Source organism: Pelobates fuscus, chromosome 3 (assembly GCF_036172605.1).
Source record: "Pelobates fuscus isolate aPelFus1 chromosome 3, aPelFus1.pri, whole genome shotgun sequence".
Lineage (NCBI taxonomy): Eukaryota > Metazoa > Chordata > Amphibia > Anura > Pelobatidae > Pelobates > Pelobates fuscus.
The window spans coordinates 214,570,824-214,586,375 of NC_086319.1; the positions used below are offsets into that span (position 1 = coordinate 214,570,824).

Here is a 15,552-nt window from a genome sequence, read left to right on the forward strand (position 1 = left end):
CTGCACACCTGTCAAAAGATTTAATGGCGGCCCTCATACAGAAGTATTATGAAGCACCTGGAATCACAACATTGATCAACAGCTTCTGTAGGGCCTGTGTCATTTGTGCAAAATGCAACCCAGGGAAACCAACCAAGGTGCCCTTGAAACACTTGGCTAAGCCCATGTACCCATTCCAGAGAATTCAGATTGATCACATACAAATGCCCAAGAGTGGGCCTCATGAGTATGCACTAGTAATAGTGGACATGTTCTCAGGCTGGCCAGAAGCCTACCCAGTGGCCAATATCACTGCCAAGACAACAGCAAAACGTCTACTTGCAGATATTGTATGTAGGTTTGGACTTCCAGAAGTCATGGAAAGTGACCAGGGCCCAGCCTTTACAGCAACAGTGACTAAAGAAATTTGGACTGCTCTGGGAGTGATCCTAGCTTTTCACACCCCTTACCACCCACAAAGTAGTGGCAAAGTGGAACGCATGAATGGCACCCTAAAAGCCAGAATGCTAAAAATGTCACAAGAAACAAAGATGCCCTGGCCAGAAAGCCTGCCAATAGCTTTATTCAGTGTTAGGCACACACCTAGAGGGAAGCACTCACTATCCCCATATGAGATTCTATTTGGGACTGCACCCAGACTAGGTTGTTATTACCCGCAACAGTTAAAACTTCAAACTGATGTTTTAGTAGACTATGTAACTGAACTTGCAAATGCCTTGAACAAAATACATGCCCAAGTTTTCTTTTCAATTCCAGATCCTGAATCTGATACGGGCACCCACAACCTGCTTCCCGGAGATTGGGTTCTGGTCAAGAAATTTGTGCGGAAACACACCCTGGAACCAAGGTTTGACGGACCATTCCAAGTTCTCCTGATCACTTCAACCTCCGTCAAGTTGGCCGGCAGGCCACATTGGATCCACGCTTCCCATTGCAAGAAAGCTCCTGCCCCAGAGGAAGCAGATACCGCACAACCATGTACCTCTGGTACATCATCTCCTTAATTAGCCTAATTAAGGCCCAGCAAGTAGCCATTACCAAAGATGCCAGTGGGTATACCTTCTGGTACAATTCTTCATGTACCCGTGTGGCTACTTACACTTTTGATTACTGTGACATTGTAGATTGCCCATTCCCTACGTCACAAATTCAAAATATCTATAGAGATATCCCTCATTCAAAGGACCCCTATGTTTGTGTAGTTGACAAACAATGGGGGCACAATTGTAACCATTGGGGGGCGGCGGGATGGAATGCCGGGCCTGCCTGGGGTTACAAACCAAAAAGTGCCTTATCTAAAGTAGATGACCATGGTAGGTCCCTCCTCCAAAGAATGACTCCGAGGAAGCCTGGAGGAGGCACACCCATGAAATTAATCCTAAATATTGAGCATCCCAGTCCAACAGATGCAGATCAGTATGTAATGGGAATGTATTGGAAGAAAGGTTCCTATAACAAATTAGGGCACTTCTACCTTAAAGATATGTGCCACTCTCCAGAGTGGCAAGGGGCCACCCATATGGTCTCAAATCCATTAAAACCACACATCCAGTCCTTTAAAGACATGATGGCCATTGCAAACCCCACCTTTGAAGATACCATGGCCGCTGAAACAGGTTTTAATGATGTTAATCTATGGTTGGAATGGATGAAATATAATGCCAACAAACATAACAGAACCGCATGCTATGTGTGTGGTGGTGCCCGGCCTCACCTCGGCACCGTACCTTTAACCTTGCCAGTAGATATAGAAGAATGTGTTTTGAGTCTTTTTGCCTATCACTACAATTTCAATAGGTCCCTCTGCAAAGCATGGACAGTGGAATATCCTCTCTTAGCCAAGGATGTCAAACCCCCAGACGGTGTTACAGTCTATAAAGGTAATTACACCTGTTATGCTAATTATGATGGAATTGGTAAATTCTTGGGTAACTTCTCCAAAGGGTATTGTGCCACCTACAGAACTGTCTCCATGAACCTGCTGCAATTCCATACTAGGTCATTGGGGGATATTTACTGGTTGTGTGGGGATTTACAGCTAAGATCCAGGATGGACAAGGAATGGTGGGGGGAGTGTACTCTAGCTAAAGCCATCATGCCTATACATATTATCTCTGACACACACCCTGACACACATGAGTCCAAACACACACCAACCAAGGTTAAGCGTGAAGCCCCAGTAAAAGGCAGTTTTGACCCTCACATTTACATTGATGCCATTGGGGTGCCCAATGAATTTAAAGCAAGAGATGAAGTTGCTGCAGGATTTGAATCACTTTTTACCATAGTTACTGCAAACAAGAATTTGAATTGGATAAATTACATTTATTACAACCAACAACGCTTTGTTAACTACACCAGGGATGCCCTCCAGGGATTAGCCGAACAGCTGCAGGCTACATCCCAAATGTCCTTCCAGAATAGAATGGCCTTAGACATGATTCTAGCTGAAAAAGGGGGTGTATGTAAAATTTTGCCCGACACCATGACATGTTGTACTTACATCCCAGAAAACACAGGCCCTAATGGTAAAGTCACCTTAGCCATAGAAAAATTAAATGAGCTCTCTGAAGAGTTAAAAAGGAATTCTGGGATAAAAGATCCCTGGGAAAGATGGTTTGGTTGGATGACAGGATGGCAAAAAGCTTTAATGCATATTGGTATGGCAATACTAATTTCTCTTTTTATCTTTGCTCTTCTCGTTTGTTGTGTCCTCCCTTGTCTGAGAAAATTCCTACAGAAGACTGTAGACCAAGCAACACCAACTTTTGCACATTTGGCAGTTGATGACCAAGATTTTCAAGATCTCAACTCACCCTGTATACCGCTGCAAACTATCCCTTTTATTGATAAAGTGCAAGAGTTCTAGGTAGGGACCAGCTTAGGGACAGCCTCCGTCTGTAATGGGTAAAGTCTCCCGTGTGGAGAAGTGGTGGACAAGCCACCGTGGGCCACCCATGGGAGTGAAGCGTTCGAGAGCCATGCTGACGGATGAGTTAGCCTATTAGGGTCAGATTAAGGGACAGAATTGCACTTTGCATTAACACCTAGCTAGCGGCCACGGGCTTTCTGTGCCTTTGGGCTAACACGTCTTCTGGTATTAACAAATAAAGTTTATCTTTTTAGAATCTAACATTTCATAGGGGGGACTGATGTAGAATTATTAAAAACCTGTATTGAACCTGTGTTGAATTTTTGCACTAACTCCATTTTAAACCACATTACCTGACAGATCCTCCATTTTAAACTACATTACATGACAGAATTTCCTAACAGCATTTAGTGTAATGAATAGAGACTGTATTTTCTATAAAGACATGACTAACCCCGGAATTATTGAATCTCCTGTAACATGCAACAAAGTATAGCCAAGGCCATGGGAAGCTGGCCTAATGAAATGTTCTATTCATAAAAAGAACCCTGAACCTGACCACGAGTCTGACATCACTAACTACGCAAAATGACGCCCAAGCCCCCCTTCCCACCGAGTAAGCCTTGTGCTGGGTAAGATGGCGCTTGAGCCATCTGTCCACACCCGTGTCCAGAACAATACCACCTCCCGGTGGGAGGACACCTAGCTAACCACTTAGTTCTTGAGCCAATTAATAATATTGATGGGTGGACATTGACATAGCCACTTAACATTTAATCCAATTAATGATGTTTATTTACTGATATCTTGATATTCAATGATGATGTAATTTTGCTCTTATAAGGGTCTGCGAGCCCGCTTTTAATCAGATGCCATTAAATTTTCTCGAAGTTATTTTAACCTGAACTCTACCATCCTGCCAGTCACTTCATGTAGTGTGGCCGAGCAGACTGCGGTAGAGGATCTTCCACCCGGTCTGACAATAAGTGTTTACTGGGAGCAATGAACAGTTTTCTGACAGAACGTGTATTGGATACAGAAGATCCTCTAGTGCAGGCTGCTTGACCACTCTACAAAACAGAGGTGAGCAGGAGGTAAGGGGAAGAAACCACGGGAGGAGGGGGGTGCCAGAGATTTAAAAGAGGGGCTGGAGATGTGGTGAAAGGGATAGGGAGACACACTGTAGCGGAATGGATCTGCTCCAAAAACTTTTATTCCTTTCCTTGGCTGTCCGTACACCCCCCTGTTACAGTACTGTGTTTTATCTTGTATATTTCATGTGATTACACTTTGTCCGTTCGGGAGACTTCATGTGAATGAAATGCGCTCACGTCCTAAACGAGGACCACCCCTGAGCCCCATTAGAACATTGAACGTTGTCACCCACCACTTAAGTGTGAAACCGCAAGGGAAACATTTAATGAGCGCTTCCTCCTGTGTGGCTGCCGTTCATATAACCGAACATGTGGCAGAGAGGATGGCGGCCATCTTGTTTCCCGAACGAGGGCAGCGGTACTTGGTCATCGAGTGCATTGAACCCTTTCCGGCTAGGCACTCACACGAACACCGGTAAACTTTTGTGACAAAAATATGGTAAACTTTTGACCGCTGCCTTTTCCTGTTCCCGACCACCTACATGAACGGCGTTCGGGAGATATGAAGTACCTGTGACAAAACGCCTTTTGTCACTGGATTGTTAGGTGACAAGCTGCCCTTTTCCCCTGGCTGTTGGAGGAGCCTGATTGCCAGCCTCCTTCCACATGACTATGGGCCCTGAGAGATTGGGCCCTTTAAAAACATTATTCAGCCATACCGGAGTGTATTTTACTACTTCTGGCCCTTTAAATACTATGGGGAAGGATTGGTACTTTTTATATGGCACTTCGGATGCAGCCGAAGTGCCGTAGTCGTCGAAGTGGCCGCCATTCGACCAACGAACACGTGGCGGCGGCCATTTTAATTTAGTCGAACGCGGTCAGCAGTGTGTGCTAGTAAATCCATGGAACTAAGATCGGCTACACAAAATGCACAAACACCGCTGACCATTACCTTCTAGTGCTTTCGAAGGGTACTTAGTAGTTTTTCTAAGTGAACTGCCTTTAACATCAGAAATTGACCGGCCGCACAGCCCAAATCTATGGAACTGTTTTGGGCAGGAAAATGTGCTTGCGGTCGGTCATAAAGGTCATATGTTTGTGTGTTTTACGGTCTTCCTGTAAATGATTGGTTGTACTGTGTCCCACCCTGTGGGATGTCCCCTTGCATTGGGGCTTGCATAAAAGCCAGTGTGTGGTCATTAAAAGTTCAGATCATCTTGTACCTTCATGAGGTTTCGGCTCATGTTTGGGGGATTGGAGAACTACACTCTGGGGATTGCTATAATCACTATACTCCCCAGGGTATAATCACTAAGCTCTGCTAAGAGCTTGTTCCTGTTCCTGCTCTCTGGAATTCGGAGAGGTTGACCTACTGGAAACTGGACCCTGGTCTTGGGTCCAGAGTGGGTGGAGACGGCGAGACCCCAACCAAGCTGCGGCAGTTCGTGGGAGTCTACAGTGGTTATAGTGTCTGGCAAAGTGCTTGGAGTCCTCGGGAAGCACTAGGAGCATCCATCAATGGAAGATACCCGGTCGGGGTGCCAGCGGTTCCGTTACAGTACCAAACAGGGGGAGCATTCGTATCGTGAAAGCAAGAGATTCCCTCGTATGGTTTTCGCACAGGAACCTCAAAAACAGAGACCGGCCAGGGCACCTATCCTCCTGGAACTATTTTGGGCTACCACCCTGTGTCTGGCTGGTCAAATCTTACACACAATGCCGTTCCTGTTCTACCGAACTGATTTGAGTGATTCTCGGATATGTTGGAATGTGTTTTTTTTGTGGGGTTCCTATGGATGGTTGGGGGACTTTTAGGTTACGGATATTTTGGGGATATTTTTGTAAAAAAAAAAATTAAATTCTTTATTTTTCATGCAATAGAGTTAACATACAAGCCTGCAGTGCCATTACAGCATCAACAAGCATATCAAAGCTTACATTGTCATAACGTGGCACATTTTTCTTTTTAAACAGGTAACATTCGTATGGGGGGGCGGGGCCGGGCCGCCAAGCCGAGCGGTCGCAGGGAAGAACAGCTCCTGCACAATCAGCCCCATATACGCCATAATCTGCAATTTTATTAAGCATCCAGCGACCAACAACCCTGACCCGCAACGTATGCGGGCTACCGGAGCCGGGGAGAGGCTCGCTCTTGAAGTTCCAGTCCCCCGGAGGTGGGATCCCTGCAATACCCAGCGGGACCCGACCTGGCGGTGAGCGAGGCGGACGGCCGCCGCTTCGCTATCCCGCCCGAAGGAGCCGAACATGCAAGTGGTACATCGGCTGGCCCGGTCCTGTTCCCCCCCCCCACCGGACCGGGGGGGTGATCCCGGTCCATGTCCCACGACAAACTCGGAGACATTGCTCGACCACCAAGCAGGCCTGAGACCCGCGGTCAAGATGGCGGCGGCCACATGTACGGAGACAGAACCGCAGACCCCGCGGCAGACAGCAGACAGGTCCTGGCATGGAGCACAAGGCTGCCAACATATGGTGACCTACAACATACAGCAGCCCCTAAATCCGGTGACATACCGAAAACGTCGCTCTACTCCCGTGGACGGAGCTACCCGTGGGACCGCACGCCCTTCTTCTGGGCTGGGCGCTCACCGAGAGGAATTCCTCTACAGCCTGCCATACTCCCTGGGAAAAGACCGCGATCCGGCGGACCCTGGGGCCCACGATCCTGCTGATGGGATCCATGGCGACAGGGCACGAGCGCCTGCTAAGGCCTCAGGCCGAAGGCCGGTGACCCATGGCAGTGGTACTGCCACAATGCCGGGAAATCTTTACACCAAGCGACTGACACACAACAGCATGCCCGGGGGGAGTTGCAGAAGAACACTGAGAATATCACCGGACACACTGGCTGCCACCAACCGGACTTCCCACTCGCTTACCCGTGTCATGGGCCGCAAACACCTGATACCGTTGACAGGTACATGTCTGTGGACTGCTTCGGTCTGCCCGACTGCCGGGCCACACTAAATTTAGGATTCAGCAGGCGAAACCTGTACACACCAGAGCACGGCAGGCAAACTCCTCTGGGCAACATACAGTAACAGGCGGGACATTTATCATCTAAGTATTTGCCGTGCACACTGTCTTCTGCCTAAATGACTTAACATATGTCTCCTCAATGTGTCCAATCATTCATGAACACCTTTTAGCCAGGACTGAACAGCTGTATCTTAATGTTGTCTATTATCTATTGTTTTCACCAGCGCAACCGATCAGTTAGGCCCATAGCCCACATGCATCCCACTGTTAAATATCATCGTATGTTAACATACCTATGGGCCACTCGAGCTGCCACCTTGAAGGCGAACCAACCTGATACTCTGCCGCTGATAATTGTTTATGCACTAGACCCCAGTCTGGCTGACATAGGCTGATGTTGAACGACATACCATGTTGCCACTCGAGACACCACACTATACACTGTACACTGTATTGACCAGCCGGCCATCTGTTATCGTTACCAAACAGTATAGCCGCCCTAACACCGCTGACATAGTTGGCATCGCTGCTTTCTTGGCCTGCACGGTTCAGCCTTAACTTACATTACTTAACTTAACACCGCCCCACATGACAATCTCTAATGGAACGCTCTTACTCACGGTATTGCATCCCACTCTAGCTTGTTTAAAACCTGTTTACATTAAGCGAATTACAAAATATAAAAACAAGGCATTACAATCCTGGAAATGTATCTAACTGTATTTTCAATGTTACACCATCAAAGTTATGTACTACCTATGCATTTCCCTCTCTTTATTTTGTATCCCACATATATGCCTTAATAAAAGAAAGATTTACAAAAAAAAAAAAAAATACATTCGTATGGTCAGCCAGAAAAGATTATGTGTAATGTCATTTGTGCTAAACATGTTAGTGAGTAATAAACGATTATAAGCTGTGTTATTCTTATGGCAGGAGTGGGTTAGCATAATATGGAGATTGTGCACTTTGCTGTTCTTCCTAGGTGCGAGTACATGTTTAGGAAGTTGTAGAGTGATTCAGTAGTGGAGTGTAGGCTAATCTCGCTGTCAGTAGTGCAGTGTAAATTAGGTATTATTAACAGCTTAACGGGTGTGATGAGATTTATATTCACTGTATGCTTGTGGCAAGTATATAGAGGCAAAAGTAAAATTCTACAGTGTGTGATAGGTTATTTAAACAGCATAACAGTAGCGATTAAAATATGTGCACTGTGCATTAGACATGTGCAATTAGTTTCGGTCCGAATATGTATTCGGCCGAATTTCGGGCAATTCGGACATTCGGGTACTTCCGAATGTCCGAATTGCTGAAGTGCCGAATTGCCAAGGTCCCGAAGTTCCGAAATTATCGAATTTCCGAAGTGTCGAAGTGCCAAAGTTCCGAAGTGATGAAGTGCCGAAGTTGCCGAAGTTCCGAAGTGTCAAAGTGCCGAAGTGCTGAAGTTCCAAAGCACAGTATTGCCTAAGTACTAATATACTTACCCAGTGAAAGAAGAAAAATGTTACATTGTATACAATTTTAAATAAAAAGTATACAAACATAGCCAGGATTCACCTGTAAGCATTTGCAACACTTACAACAATCAAGTAACATTGTTGTAAGTCCTCTCTGTTCATACTTACTCTTTAATATTGAGGACCACTAAGAAACATTCATAATTTGTTAAACAAAGCCGCAGGTGCATGGATATTCACTAAACTCTGAGTTGTAGTGTAATGATTTCCAAATGTCAACATTTAGGAATAGTTAGCTGAGTTGAAAAAAAAAATATCTCCAGTTCAGCTATTTTTTTTACTTTTTTTGAAAATCAATGTTTATTGTGGTACAAATAGAAAATAAGAGGAGCACGCAGGCTCCGAAAAAGTGGTTCAGCATTACAACTTTGTACACAGATGTTTAGATATTACCTGTTGGTAAGCATAGGTAACTGTGTATTCAGGGAATACATCGTCGACATAACTGTGTCAAACTTAAGACATTAAAGAGTTAGATTAAGATCGCACCTGGTTGCGTATGTATTGGCTGTGGGCTGCGGTGTTGGAGGAGGGTGTTTCCTCCGGTAGGTCAGCTCCTCTGGGGATTCTCCAGTTCAGCTATAATCACAGCTTACCTAATATAAATTGTATCTTGCAGTTTGGATTTCATTTGGCAAAAATGGATGGATAGATAGATAGATAGACAGACAGATTTATATATTACAAAACAGTTATATCTTATTATAAGTTCCAATTTTCTGTTACCTTCGTCTCCTTTTTCTCCCTTGTCGCCGTCTTTTCCGTCTTGTCCATCTTTCCCTGGAAATCCCATTCTTCCAATAGTTCCAGTAGATCCTGGATGCCCGGGTATTCCTGGTGGCCCCTGGGGGCCAGGCACACTGCAGAAAAGCTGAGAGGTATCTTTCACAAAGTGAGACTCTCCTTTTGTAGAGCTGCTAAAAAGATTATTAGCAGCACAAGGCATGGTCCAAACTAGGAGTATCAGGGAAATCATTTGGAATTTGTCCTGTAGAAATAAAACGACAAAACTAATTGTATAGTGAAATTAAAATTGAGATAACAAAGCCTAACCACACCATCATTCCTTCTTTGAACAGCAGCCCTACTGAAACTGGGATACCGAAATGGTGCATTTGACACAACATGATTTTTTTTAAATTAGCAACTACATTCTCTATCAAAATCTGGATTTGGAAGCATTATTTAATGGCTGTCAGGGTAACAACCACTAGAGATGTGTCTAGCCCTTCGATGCAAGCATCAAAAACGACAATCACTTCATTTAGATGAAGTGGTATGGGTTCTTATAATGTCCCTTTAACGATACACACAGCTCACTCACTGCTTGATTTTTATAGGAATTAAGATAGATTATTCCTGCAACCATACTGACACCTCACTGACAGTGACTCGCACAGCCTGTCTATAAACTTCCTGAAAAAAACCCTGGTTATTTAGCCCTATTATGCCAGCACGGCCAGCAGTCTGTCTCCAGTGTGACATGGAAATCAAAGCTTCATTGGAAGAAACAAGCATCATCAAACAAGCACATTGCTATTTATATATTGTGTAAAAGATCAAGTATTTCCTTATTTAACCCTTTAAGGATTGAGGCAATTGTATAAGTTCAGAACAAAACAAACCCTAGAATTTGACTATATATCTGTTTAATCATAATACCTCTGTCATATTACATGCACCCACACCTATTCTATATTATTTTGTTCAGGAGAAATAGGGCTTTCCTTTCACCTCAAATATTTATATATGATATGAAACATAATTTAGTATGAATAATATCTAAAAAAAAGTCTGAGAAATTAAGAAAGTGTGTTGTTTTCCAAATTCTGCATGGCATTTTAACTAAATGTCATAATACTGTTAGCTTTTACTGCAATAAAATACAAATTTGCATCCTGTCATGTCACACAATTACAATGATGTGCCCATATACAGGTTTTATGTTGTTTTGGAAATTACAGGGTCAAATATAGGGCTTTCAAATTTCAGTTTTTCCACATTTAAATTTGTCAGATTGGTTTGCTGGGACTATGTTGCCTGTGAGACTGTATGGCAGTCCAGGAATGAAAATTATCCCCATCATGGCATACCAATTGCAAAAGCAGACAATCCAGGGTATGCAAAATGGGGCATGTCCTGTCTTTTTAGTAGCCACTTAGTCACAAACCCTAGCCAAAGTTAGTGTTCATTCAAAGGGGGGGGGGGGGGGGAGGGGGGTTAGGGAGACATAATCTGAACAGTGGATCTCTAGATAGACAGAAGTTTTAAAGCGGCACTGTCACCATTTGGCAGAATGTGCACAGACCTACGACAGTGACATCGTCGCTGTGGATCCGGTGGAGAGGCAGGCAAAGATGAGTTCTACTTATCTAATCCTGTCCATTAGCAGGGGCTGCCATCTAATTCTGGCAGGTCAGTGCCAGTAGCTGACATCACTGCTGTACTATTGTGCATGCTGGAGAGTAGAGCAGTGAGGTCAATAGAGGATCCCGCAAGATCACAAAAATCCCCCATAAATAAAGCCAACTCCCTGCTAGGGGGGTTGACACTTCTAGACACCGCTAGTTCCGCCCAGTGTCTAGAAGTATCAGGCATAGGAAAAATACTGAGACAAAGTAGTACCTACTTTGTTCTAGTTACTAGTATATCTCTTAACTGGATTGGAGATTTAGTAAACTTTCTAGTCAGTCCGTATGAGTATTTCTTAAAGATACTATAATTTATAAAATAATCATTTTTCAGGGGGGAGGGGTGGTTGAATGACAGTGTCGCTTTAAGATGGAGGGGTGCTAAACTCCACTCAGTGCCACTTTCTGTTGCAATATATACCTATATTATACCCTTATAATGTACCCCATCCCAGTATGTGACATGCCCATGGTCATATAAATTAATGGCTTACTATAAGAATTCTACACTATTGTCCAGTAATGTCTGTGTGAGTAATTGGTGAAACACAATACCATAACAGAGACAATTTTTTGAGCTTGGTTTGGTTATGATTGGTGAGTCTATGTTACGACTACATGTGTTGGTGCTAATAGCAAAGCATTGTAGGACATTTGGAAATGAATGTGTTAAATATTTCGTAGAAGAGTAAATATTTACAGTGTCAAATCTTGAGTACAATGATAAACACAGATGGCTTAAATGTTAAAACATCCTCACTTACAGAATTCTTTAGTGACTTGTTTTATACCCAGTCATTCTTTCAGAGTCCTACCTATGGCCACTCATTCTGTATCGAGTATTCCTTTTGTATTATTATTATTATTTTTACTTCTGTTCTTGTCAGAGGTTGCAATGTAATCTTTGTCTATGAGCTGTTTTAAAGACAGCTGCTGATGGTGCCCATTTAAACATGTGCCTGTGCTGTGCAGACTTGTCTCTGGTGCTACAGAGCAATGCATATTCCATGTGGAAATTGGGAATTTTATTAAAGGACACGGAGGCTCATATTATGCTTATCTCTTTCTTTATTATACCTCAGCAGCAAAGAGAAGGTATAAGATATTCATAGAAAAAAACTCAATAAGAACAGGTTCTCAAAGGGTTAACATAACATTCTACCCTTAACCAATAGGAACAGTCCTCTTGTCCATAACCACCCATGTGACCTTTCCTCTCCCTCTTTCTTTGCTGCTGCCTCAGCTAAGTAACACCTAATTTTCTTCTCTCTAGTCAGAGGAATTTTATTGCTTATTTGCTTGAATTTATGTACTGTTTATGTATTTTTCCACAGTTTTCCTCCTTAGGTATACCCCTTTAAACCAGCGTGTCCACACGCTTTGGGGTTTTTCTTCACTCAGCGGTTTACCGCCTCAGGCGGTAAACCCACCCCCTCCCTCTCCGCTCTGGGTAGTTTATTACCCGTTCCATATCCCATCCTTCCCCCCTGAGCGCTCTCCGCGACCGTTTTCTCCGGCGCGAGCGTTTCGCGGCCGGTAAACGCTCGCGCACGCGCACTGGCAGCCGCACAGAGCGGCAGCCATTACCACTAACGGCTGACAGGATTTTCCCGCCTTTTTCCCGACGCCCTCCTGTGATCTGAGGGGCGGGCGGGAGTACGCGGATTGGCTGCTGGCTGGGGCTTGCAGCTTACCAGTGCTCCCTTGCGGCCATTCCGGAGGGAACACTCGGTAAGCTAACAGTCTTTTGCTTGTGCCTTGTCCTATCACTCCCAGCCAGCCACATTATCAGAATTCCGTGTATATATACAGTTTGAGTGTACATTCACAATAGTTACACATACACTCTGTGGTTATTCGGTTGCTTGTGCAAACTGAATACTACACAATTTCTCTCACTCCCTTCAGCCTATTTATCTGGCATGCTGAACCCCAGAGCCCAGGAGACTGGCACTCCTACTACTGCCAGCAAGAACACCAAGCTCCAGGTGTCCCCTGCCACGCGCCCACTCTCACCACAGAGAGAGGATGCGGCCTCCATGGAGCAGCTGAACTCAGAGGAGTTCCATACGCTCCTGGACGCGACCATGGCCAAGTCGGTCACACAGGCCATATACACGGCTATGGGGGCAATGTCAGACAACCTGACACAATCCATTAGTAACGCCATCCTGGCGTCTAATACCAACCCTAGCGGCCTCCACCCCAAGGCCCAAGATGACAAGCCTGCTTCCCTCACCGGTCGCAAGGCCACTGAAAAGACCCACCACGTGGGCAGACGAACCTCCAAAACACATATGACGGACAGGTTGCGCCCTGTCACTAATGAGGACGTGGGGCCCCCACGTAAACGAGCCTCCCACCGGGCAAAAACGGTGAGGAAATGGAAACGGGCAAAAGCCCAAACTGAGACATCCGACTCTGATTCGGAACTGGAGGAGGTACTGAACGAGTCTGAAGAAATAGACTCTTTTGAATCGGAGAACTCCTCTCCGGAGCGCAGCCTGGCAGCAAACCCTACCAACACGGGTAAGGCGGCTAAGGATGACTCCATCATCCTGGACCCTCAGGGCGAGCCCCTCTTTAACCCGGACGACCTACAACATCCTAGGTCTACCGAATGGTTTCCGGCTGACCATGTGGCCCAGTATATTGCGGCCAGGATTAGGAAACCCCTGGATAAAAATACCAGGAACAAGCTAAGGGCAGAATGTCCACGCCCGACGGTCCCTGATATGGCTTGTGCCACACCAGAAGTGGACCCAAAAATTGCCCAATTCCTGGGCAAAGCTGGCTGGAAGACCAAAAAGGGTTTGGATTATTCGCTGCGCCACTGCCAGGACAAGGTGCTCGACTCCTTGGGCCCCAGCGCAAAAATCTTCGACATGGTCGAAGCGGCACTTTCAGGTGACACACCTGTAGACCTCCTGGCTATTCGAGAATGGGCACAGCGCTCTATTTGCCTCATCGGCAATTCCAACGCTGCGCTAAGCACAGAGAGGCGAAAGGCGATCCTCATGAAGATCGACCCGAAACTGGTCAACATGGCCATATCTGAGCCTGGTACACAGGCAAAAGGCCTCCTTTTTGGAGACAATTTTGTGAAAGAGTTGGGTACCTATGTAAGCACATTTTCAGCCGTGGACAAGGCGCAAACAAATCTCAAACGAGTGTTCTCACCAAAGGTTTTTGGGGGGGCTGGCAGACATCGGGGCCGTCTGTCCAGCCGCTCATCACGGGGCTCCTACCGGGGCTACCGAGGCCCCACTACATCCAGGTTCCCACAGACAGAAGCCAGGAATCCTACACCCTTCTTTCCTGTCAGGGGCAGATCATGGCAGTCCAGAGGACACAGAGGTGCCACATACGGCCGACGGCCTTATGGTAAGTACTCTTCCCCTACCTTATTCTGGTATAACACATGTGGGAGGCAGACTATCCCAATTTTTCGGGGCATGGCAAAGACTCACGTCCGATGCCTGGATCCTCAACACAGTGCTAGGGTACCACATAGAGTTTGTGCAAAACCCGATACAATACACTATACCAAGGCGGATGGTGTTTGCCCCCCAAGACAGGGAACTAGTGTCGAGGGAAATCGGAACACTGACGGAGAAGGGCGCGATCTACCAGGTCGCGCCTCACTCCCCAGGCTTCCTGAGCAACCTGTTCTTGGTTCCCAAAAAGGGCGGCGGCGTGAGGCCGGTGATCAACCTACGCCCTCTCAATACATTCGTACGATATCACCACTTCAAAATGGAAGGGATCCATTGCCTACGAGACCTTCTCTGGCTGGGGGATTGGATGGTCAAACTGGACCTCCAAGATGCCTATCTCACCATCCCCATCGCAGAGGAGTGTCACCACCTCCTCCAGTTTCAATGGAACCATCAGACATGGAGGTTCCGCTGCCTACCATTTGGCCTCTCATCAGCACCATGGTGCTTTACAAAACTGCTAAAACCGGTAGTGGCACTGCTGCGCAGCAGAGGGGTGCGCATGATCATATATTTGGACGATATGCTGATCATTGCACAGGATGCCCTTATACTTCAACAACATCTATCCTGGGCACTATCCCTCCTTCACAACCTGGGATTCCTAATCAACTGGGAGAAATCGGTTCTAATCCCCTCCCAGTCCATGGAATTCCTAGGATTCACTATAGAGGCAGTCCAAGGGACCCTAAGCCTACCACCTTCAAAGATCAAGACTATCAAGAAGGAGATTCGCAGAACGCTGGCTCGTCCAACGCTCACCGTGAGACAACTAGCCAGAATAATCGGACTCCTCTCAGCCTCCATACAGGCAATCTTCCCGGGCCCCCTACATTACAGAGCCCTGCAGAGACTGAAAACAGCACAACTACAATCAGGTCACTCCTATTCAGACTCCGTGCCACTCGATCACACAGCCAAAGAGGAGCTCAGGTGGTGGCTCCAGCACATGGAAGCATGGAATGGCAGAGCAATCTTCGGCACCACCCCAGATTGCATAATAGAATCCGATGCCAGCACGCGGGGCTGGGGAGCGCGTTGTGGTCCTATCTCCACGGGAGGAAGATGGTCCCAACCGGAAAAGGCACTACACATCAACAGCCTGGAACTTATGGCAGGCTCTTTCGCGCTGAAGAGCCTCCTGGGTCCCAAAACGCA

General features: G+C 46.0%; 1 protein-coding gene across 1 annotated transcript in view; it reads right to left on the reverse strand.

Moving 5' to 3' along the window:
• The window catches only part of C1QTNF2 (C1q and TNF related 2), a 67,596-nt gene that overhangs the window by 19,581 nt on the left and 32,463 nt on the right, over positions 1 to 15,552 (reverse strand). Inside the window, exon 2 of the mRNA XM_063448061.1 lies at positions 9,213 to 9,474. Within this exon, the coding sequence (XP_063304131.1) occupies positions 9,213 to 9,462 (250 nt within the window). The 5' untranslated portion in view covers positions 9,463 to 9,474. The remainder of the gene's footprint in view (positions 1 to 9,212; positions 9,475 to 15,552) is intronic.